The sequence below is a fragment of the Ammodytes marinus genome (assembly GCF_949987685.1).
Source record: "Ammodytes marinus genome assembly, chromosome: 7".
In the NCBI taxonomy this organism is placed as follows: domain Eukaryota; kingdom Metazoa; phylum Chordata; class Actinopteri; order Uranoscopiformes; family Ammodytidae; genus Ammodytes; species Ammodytes marinus.
The window spans coordinates 4,452,542-4,461,843 of record NC_137211.1 but is presented as its reverse complement, the minus strand read 5'-3'; the positions used below and the strand labels follow the sequence as shown (position 1 = coordinate 4,461,843).

At 37.6% G+C, this 9,302-nt stretch overlaps 1 protein-coding gene across 1 annotated transcript in view; it reads right to left on the bottom strand.

Annotated features, from left to right (window-relative positions):
- Positions 1–1,368: 1,368 nt before the first annotated feature.
- ctdsp2 (CTD (carboxy-terminal domain, RNA polymerase II, polypeptide A) small phosphatase 2) overlaps positions 1,369–9,302 on the bottom strand; it is a 17,442-nt gene continuing 9,508 nt past the window's right edge. Inside the window, exons 3-7 of the mRNA XM_080031218.1 lie at positions 9,062–9,163; positions 8,347–8,403; positions 6,422–6,514; positions 4,704–4,889; positions 1,369–3,831 (exon numbers count right to left, since the gene is read on the bottom strand). Coding sequence (XP_079887344.1) covers positions 3,706–3,831; positions 4,704–4,889; positions 6,422–6,514; positions 8,347–8,403; positions 9,062–9,163 — 564 coding nt within the window. The 3' untranslated portion in view covers positions 1,369–3,705. The remainder of the gene's footprint in view (positions 3,832–4,703; positions 4,890–6,421; positions 6,515–8,346; positions 8,404–9,061; positions 9,164–9,302) is intronic.

The window sequence follows — 9,302 nt, the reverse complement described above, 5'->3', positions numbered from 1 at the left end:
TATCTAGCACCATCATTTTATTCCATGAAAAAAAAAGAGAAAGGGCTCATAATTACAAGATAACAGCTAATGATATTAACTTATTTTTTTATTAAATCAAATCAGTTTTATTTGTATAGCCCAATATCACAAATAGACATTTGCCTCAATGGGCTTTACATTCCATACAGTATGACACCCTCTGCCCTAAGACCCTTAGATCGGCTGAGAAAAAAACTCCCAGTAAAAACCATTTAAATTAAGGATTCACCTTCTTTTTTTCTGGCAGACTTTGGCCTCCATATATATCTATCACCCCACATTTATTTTTCCTAATTGTAGTAAAACTGTCTGAAATCATATGTTTTAAAACACATCCAAAACAAAATATAGAGACTCTAATAAAGGACATTCCTTAATAAACTCTAGACTTCAGATCACCTATCATCATGGTTGAACCTGGCGAATAGGATTATATTGTTTTTAAACAGAAACAATCATTATAATGTCTTATGCGGTAGTTTCATCATGTCCCATATTGTGCATCATTTCTCTGCAGGGAGGCAGAATTTGTCGTAACACCAGTTCATGCAATGGCGTGAAATAGGTAAAATACAGCGAATTTACAAGTCGCAAATAAACATAAAGAAACAACTCGTGTTGTTATGTTTTTTATAATTTTTGTACCTTAAACTAAATGAGTTATTGCTTACAGACTCAGATAGCAATTTTTTTTAATTAAAAAGCCACTTCCTGGTGTCACCGAGTAAAATGTCCCCAGCAAACCTAAAATGGCCGACTCGTAAATGTAACTGCACCATAATAAACCAAACGGTCACAAGCAAACCAATGATTTATTTTTATTTAGTAGTTTTAACGCTTATTTTTTATATTAACTTATGTCTATGACTGAACTTATGATGTTGTTCATAAAAGATAATGTAGGCCTAAGTTAAATTAGTTACTACAATGTATTAAAAGTAAAGTAATTTCACAGAATAGACCACGTCATATTTTAATATAATAGGCTATAATATATTAAATATTTTATGATTTGTGGGAGTGTACTCTTAAATAGCTATCAATGATTTAACAAACCTTCGATCAAAAATCCTAATAAAAAAAAATTACATGTAACCATGACTGTCACATAAATATAGAAGTTATGTATCTACTGAAATGTAATGAGGTATGTGTACCATATAGTATTGAGTACATCAAGGTGACGTGTCATTCCAGCCAACTAACAAAATGTTAGAATAGCCTATATTCTGAGTGACAAAAGTTTGTGTATGTTCATGCGTGTAAGTAGAATTGATATGTAAAAAAAATAAAAATAATAATAATTACGCCCCTAACATAGAAAAACGTGATCGTACAGTATTTCTTTGAACCAAAATTGTTTAATCATTAAAAAAGAAATTAATTGTTGTAAAAGATTGACATACAGACAGAGTAATTATACACTTTCATACTGATGGGAGAGACGCATCCTTTAGTGTCACAGGGTCGAAAAACACGCAGAAAAACAGCATAATATAATATAACCGATTTTTATTTTTATTCCAAAATATAAACTGGTAGCACCATGTCTTTTTAGAGTTTTTGGTCGGATCAGATAGACAACATTTTTTGGATTTTTTTTTCTGATACACAAAGACAAATTGTCTCTTTAAACAAATACTTTTGGTCGTCATCACAACAACTGGTACAATTTCATCCATATTTTACTGTTTTTTTCCCCATGCAGGCAATAATTGCATCAGACATTAAACATCATAGAAAAACCACATTACCCAGAAAAAACATACCCCCTAAAGTAAAGAAAATATCTTTTTTTGAACTGAATTTATAAAGAAAAAAAAAGAAGAAATGTTATTTTGCATGACTGAGTCTTGGATTTGCGTATTTGATTTAACAGCTAAAGTGTTTTGAATTATAGCTTCGACAGCAGAACAACGTGTGTGTGTTTTTAGGCACAGATTAAACAGTTTTTTTAACACAAGGCCAGCCTCAAAAGTAGGCAAAATTGGATTACAATACAAAAAATGTTAAGCATTAAGAAGTACTGGACAATACAGATTTATTTGGCCAATAAATATAGAAAACAAACGCTCACACATGCTTTAAAAAAAAATAATCAAATTTTTGATTTTTCTTTTTTCAAGTGTTGCACTGCAAGTACCACAGACACATGGCCATACACTTGTTGCGCTAGACAGTGTTTTTCCTCACGCTCAGCATGACAAAAATCTCTTTTCAGGCAGAACCACCATTTTCTCTGTCCGAATTTCCCACTAAAAAGGCACAGTTTAGTTTTCATACTTTCGGCACTGTCAATATAAAACGAGTGCAAGTTGTTTGTCATATAGAAATAACAGGAAACAAACAAACAAACATCGTAACAAGTGAACTATTATTAAAACGTTGACTGAAAATAATGGCATTTATGGTCTATTTACGTCCTATGTGCCAACTTGCTCCAGTGTGTCTGCTTTCGAAGGACCCTTAAAGTCGAGATTTCACCCTGTTTAGTGTTAACTCAACGTTTTTTAATCACCAATATATCAAATTCGACCACTAATGATGTCACTTTTGCATGTTTTTATAGTACAAATAAGCAAAATACACTTTTGTAATGGTGCTCATTTTACAGGTAAATAAGGCTACAGTAATGTTTTCATCTGCTGAATGCAATTATTGACCGGCTTACTCGAGAGGTACGGTTTCATGTAAAATGACAGAACTGGGTTTGCATAGAAGAAACCATTGTTCACGGTTTTTTTAAAAATAGATTTCCTTATAAAAAAAAAGCAAAACCTATAAAAAGAATATCAATAAATGTATAAAATCTGGTGGAAATTTAAAAAAAGCTAATGTATGTTTTTTTTTTTGTGTTTTTTTTCTTTGTTCCTCGAAGGCACAAATATAATTAAAAAAAAACAACAATGTCCAAAAAGTCAAGTCAGGGCAGGCAGGCTTCTGCTTTGGCAAAAGAATCATTTGTTTAAAGGTGCAGTGTGTATATTTTATTGTCATTTTGGCAGAACAGACTTTGTAGAAATGTCATATAATATTCACAAGTATGTTTTAATAGGTATTGAAAAAAATAAAGACTTGAGGCAGTGGGTGGATGATGCCATCTTTAGTATAGCTATATCTTCTTGTCCCTTGAAGGCCACCGTAGCTTCTATTATTATTCGAAAGCAGTGGTGGGGTTACCTAGGAAGCGTTGCATTCTAGAACTTCCACCACTAGATGATGTAAAAAAAAAAATTCAGATATTACACACTGCACCTTTAATATTCATGTTATAAAACTGGAGTGATTGTGTGACTTGGGATTGCTTTGGTAGTTGTTGTCCCCCCACTCTTTCCCCATATAGCGCTTTTTTTTCAAATATAGTGGTTGGTGGCAATAATGTCAAGCACTGAAGAACAGAGGAACCAAAGGCCTCAAGATTGCAATCTACAGTTTCAGTTGAGCCCAAAACACATCGTCTCGGAATTTCCGTAAAAAACCCCAGAGATAATACACTTGTCTAAACAAACAGAGGGGATTTTTTTTTTTGTGCAGAGGCAAAATGGGAGAGAGCAGTGCCGTCTGGACCCTCTAGAATGTGTTCTGGCTATATATATATACTGTTCTATTTGTAGTTCTCAGGAGGGTTCTATTTGTAGTTCTTTAGGGAGTGTTCTGTTCTGTTGATTCCATAGAGAGATTGTTTTATTGTCCGCGGAGTTCGTCCAGTCGCGTGTAAACGTCGTCGGCCTGACTCAGCTCCTCGAACACGGGCAGAAGGTTGAGCAGCTCGGTGTCCTCCACGTCATCGAACCATGACACCACGGGAACCTGGGGCGAAGAGTAAGCATTTTATACACATAAGATTAGTTAAACCTGCAGTGTGTAGAATTTTGGGTTTTATTTCCCAGCAGATTTTGTAGAAAATAATTATAATATCCATAACAAGTACATTTAATTTAGTGCATAATAGCTGAATTTATTATTTTTTCCCTTAGAAAGGGTCTCATATATGTCCATATTTCTGCATATTTTGGACCAAGGCCTAGTGCCGCCATCTTGAAAGTGTCATAGTTGGAATGTCATCAGGTGCATTGTTTAAAGTTTAGAATTGTTCTTGTCCTTGAAGGCCACTGTAGCTTCTGTTATTATTCGAAAGGGGTGGGGTTACCCAGGGAGTGTTGCATTCTAGAACTTTGTAGAACTTTCTTGATGATGTCATATTACACACTGCACCTTTAAATACATACAGTAGATTAAGGTAAATACACCTTGAATATTACCTATCTCTCAAAATCGGGGCGCTCCGGTGGCGTAGTGGATAGAGCGCGTACCAAATCGATTAAACCATCGTACCATAAAGATAATTTTTTTTGCCATTTTCAAGCTTTATTAGACAGTACAGAGTTGAAATGGGGAGACAGAGAGAGAGAGAGAGAGAGGGGGGGGGGGGGTGACCTGCAGTAAAGGTCCACGGGTCGGATTTGAACCCGCGACCACTGCAACGAAGGCCGGAGCCAATATGGTACGCGCTCTATCCACTACGCCACCGGAGCGCCCCAAAATGTAACACTTTTAAGGCCTTATTCTAACAATATTAAATTCAATGCCCCTCCCGCATGTACCGTGAATATTCAATCGTCAGCCATTTTTTTTTTAAACACAAAATGGAGTAGCATGGTTTTGACAGTAGCTCAACTTACAGCATTGTTAGGGTGGAAGATGTAGGACGCGGGAGAGTTGTCCAGGATGAGAGTTTTGCTGAGATCTCGTCCCAGAAGGCTCAGATCTTTGACGTAACATCCCTGGTGGAACACACACGACTCCCGGAACAACCGCGTCCGGAATATATTACGGGGATCTAGAAGGTCCGTCACTGGGTCTGCATACTGTAGGGTGGGGGAGAGGGAGGGTGTGTGTGTGTAGGTGTGTGTGTGTGTGTGTGAGAGAGAGTGAGAGTGTGTGTGAGTGAGTGAGTGAGTGAGTGAGTGAGTGAGTGAGTGAGTGAGTGAGTGAGTGAGTGAGTGAGTGAGTGAGTGAGTGAGTGATTGTTTATGTGTGTGTGTGTGTGTGTGTGTGTGTGTTTATATGTGTGTGTAGGTGTGTGTGTGTGTGTGTGTGTGTGTGTGTGTGTGTGTGTGTTTATGTGTGAGAGCGAGAGTGTGTGTGTGTGTGTGTGTGTGTGTGTGAGTGAGTGAGAGAGTGTGTGTGTGTGTGTGTGGAGAGGGAGAGGGAAAAGCAGGGTAAGGTTGGACTAATGAAGGACACTTTGTAGCCTAACAGCTATGAATCAGCATTACATAACCGAAATGTTTCACCTCTGGATTGGGTTGCACCAGCTATTAATAAAACAATCAAGTGTCGCTTAGCCGTCCATAAATGAGAGGCCATTGAGTTTATGGAAGGACTATCGATTCGTGTGCTAGTAAGGAAGCTCAAGCATCTTATTTTTATTTATTTTAAATACAGCTCTGGAAAAAATTAAGAGACCACTCCAAATATTCGGTGTCTCTCGTTTTACTATTTATAGGCATATGTTTGAGTAGAATGAACATCAAGGTTTTTATAATATAAACTACTGACCACATTTCTACCAAATTCCAATTACATTTTTTGTCATTTAGAGCATTTTCAATAAGTAATGTAGAGATAAAGATTTAAGAAAAAGTCTCTTAATTTTTTCTGGAGCTGTATATGGTGCAACCGACTCCAGGTGAGAACATTGACAAACTATTTCTGTAAAACGTGAGGAAGGGGTTTTTGTTGCTACGGTGACTGACAGCATGATAAAGCGGTTGCTATGACAGTGAAATAAAGAACTAAACAAAGCGAGAGAAAGCAGAACGACATTTGATGGATCAGACATGACATCAAGATTCAAACTTCAAAGTACAAGATACTTTTCCACTGAATAAAACATGGAGAATCTATTTCAGTATCTGATGTGAAATACCTTGGCGAGATTGTAAGAATACAAAGGCATTTCCCAAGCAGTTTGTTTTTTAAATATATTTTCTATTGCCAGCTTCTATTCTTCTATTTGTATATGTTGTTGCAACTGTCATGCTAATTGTGTCATTAAAGATTCAAGTGAAAAAAAAATTCCTTTGCGACATTGTAAGAATACAAAGGCATTCCCAAGCAGTATTTATTTTTTATTTTTCCATTACCAGCTTCTATTTATAGATGTGTTCCTACTGTGTTGATGCAACTGTCATGCTAATGTCAAAATTGTGTCAATAAAGATTTAAGTGAATTTTTTTTTTAAATACCTTTACGAGATTATGAGAACACAAAGGCATTTCCCAAGCAGTTCGTTTTTATATTTGTCCTAATTCCAGCTTCTATTTGTAGATGTGTTTCTTTCATGCTAATATCAAAATTGTGTCAATAAAGATTCAGGTGAAAAAATAAAAAGTACCTTTGCTAGACTGGCTGTAAAGAGAATACATTCAAACATCTCTCCCATCCTCTGCAGGAACTCATCCACATACGGCCTCTTCAGAACGTACACCTGCAAAACAAACAGACACAATCAGTGCACAGTTACATTACATTTTATTTAGCTGACGCTTTTATCCAAAGCGACTTCCATTAAGTGCATTCAACCATGAAGGTACAAACTGAGAACAACAGTAATCACGTCAGTACTATAGCTGCAAATAAACTGAACTACAAGGTGCCACAGGTAAGAGCTACATGGAGATGTAACAAGTGCATTTTTTGAATTTTTTTTTAGTCAAAGTGCAGTTCATTGTTTGTGATTTATTTTTGTGATTTCTTTCGAGTATAAATAAAGGTTAAAGAAAAAGTACATGTTATTTCAATCCATTCAGTTATCAAACGAAAAATGATAACATTTCAAGATTTGATTGATTAAGAAAATCTATCTATCTATCTATCTATCTATCTATCTATCTATCTATCTTTCTATCTATCTATCTATCTATCTATCTATCTATCCGTGCCGTCATCTTCTTCATATTTCCGTGCATCCGTTTGTTGCGAATGGCCGGTTCCTGAAACAAGTAATCAAGAATAGGCCGTGCTAGAGGTAACCAGCCTATCCTGGATTACTTGAACCAGGCAGAGGCCCACAGAGAGAGGGGGGTGGGGTGTAGTGTGTAGGTGTCCCAACACACAGGGGTCCCAGGGAGTCACATTTCTCACTTAATTACATTCCCACATGTCCCACAGTGCACAGCAAACACACACACACACACACACACACACACACACACACACACACACACACACACACACACACACACACACACACACACACACACACACACACACACACACACACACACACACACACACACACACACACACACACACACACACACACACACACACACACACAACCCCTTCCACTCTACAGCAAACACACACACACATTCTTGTCCTCCGATCTTTGTGAGGACACTCATTGACATAATGCATTCCCTAGCTGGCTCTTCACTCCAAGTCGAAAGAATGCTGTTTGCGAGTTGGGCATTTTTTTGCTGTGTCCTCCATGTTCTTGGAGGGAGTATTTTGTGTACTGTATTGATTGTTAATAAAGTTTTAGTTGAAATTATTTATTTTCTACTTGTCTTTGCAATTTTTATTTCAAGATCTGGTCGGTAGGGGGCTCCGTTCGCCCGTCATAGCAACCAGAGAAAAAAATCCTGGCTGATCAGTTACAAGACCCATCCCTTTTCAGCACAGCAACCACTGCAAACACATCAACACACACACACACACACACACACACACACACACACACACACACACACACACACACACACACACACCCCTTTCCACTGTACAGCAAACACACACACAAACACACACACGCACACACATATATACACACACACACTCTTGTTCAAAACATACAACCCTTTCCACTCTACAGCAAACACACAGACACACACACATTCTTGTACTCCAATCTTTGTGAGGACACTCATTGACATAATGCATTCCCTAGCCCCATACCCTAACCCTAACCATCGAAACTAAATGCCTAACCCCAACCCTTACACTAAACCTAACATAAACCTAATTCATACCTGAACCTTAAAACCTAGTGTTAACCCTCAAACAGCTCCTTTAAAAAGGCCTGTACCAAAGTGAGAACCGGCCAAAATGTCCTCACTTTCTAAAAATGTCCACACTCCAATGGTAAAAAGCTTAAATTGGTTCTCACAAAGAATCCTGTACAAGCACACACACACACACACACACACACACACACACACACACACACACACACACACACACACACACACACACACACACAGACACACACACAGACACACACACACACACACACACACACACAGAGTAGTATTTTACCTGGTGTGTGGTCCCCTCTATCTCCACAGGCACGATGAAGTCTGCATTACTAATGGGCTACGGAGAGAGTAAACAGAGGGGGAGGGTTGGCATGCGCGCTCACATGTAACGTACATTCACATAACATTACATAACAGCTTCAAAACAGACTCCAGTCCACACTGAAGCTATAAATCACATTGCATACTGCATACATAGCTACACAAACAAAGACTGTATGTATACTTCATGTTACTAAGGTATATGTGCTGGTTTAAGGGTAGAAAATGCAAGCAAAAACATGTATTTTTCAAGCACTTCTGGTCAATTTTGAGATTTTGTTAAAAACTTTACCCTATTGAACTGTCTCGCCCTTTTCATTAATACAAAACAACAATAGAACCAAAACAATGCCCACGCTACAAGATACATTTAAACTACACAAATGCATTAACATATACAGTATGCTTTCAGAAGAAGCTTTCACTCAAACTGAAGTTACATCACAAGTTGACTGTGATGTCACAGTAAGAGAAATGTAGGGTTAGACAGTGAGACCATAAAACACTCTTTCTGCCTTTTCTCAGGCTAGGATGAACCAATTTCATTTTTTTTGCACATTTATACTACATAGGATCTCAGAATTCAATACACCTTCATATTTCCACCGGTGAAGTAGGCCTTTAAGAAGAAAAAAGGGTCAAATGAGTTAAAAATCAGGTGAATTAATTTGTACCTTGAACGAGCTGTGCACCAGCGTCTCATCCAGGTCTATTACGACACAAAGCTTCCCTTGGTCGTCCACATGCACGTCAGGCAGGAGACAGGTTTCATAATGCTGAAAAGAGAGACACAAAATACTTCTTTTAAAGCTACAGTGTGTAATATTGGGAGTATTTGGAGCAGCATCTAGTGGTGAGATTCTAGATTGCAAACGCTCTATCCCTTTTGGAGAATTTACAGAAGCTACGGTGGCC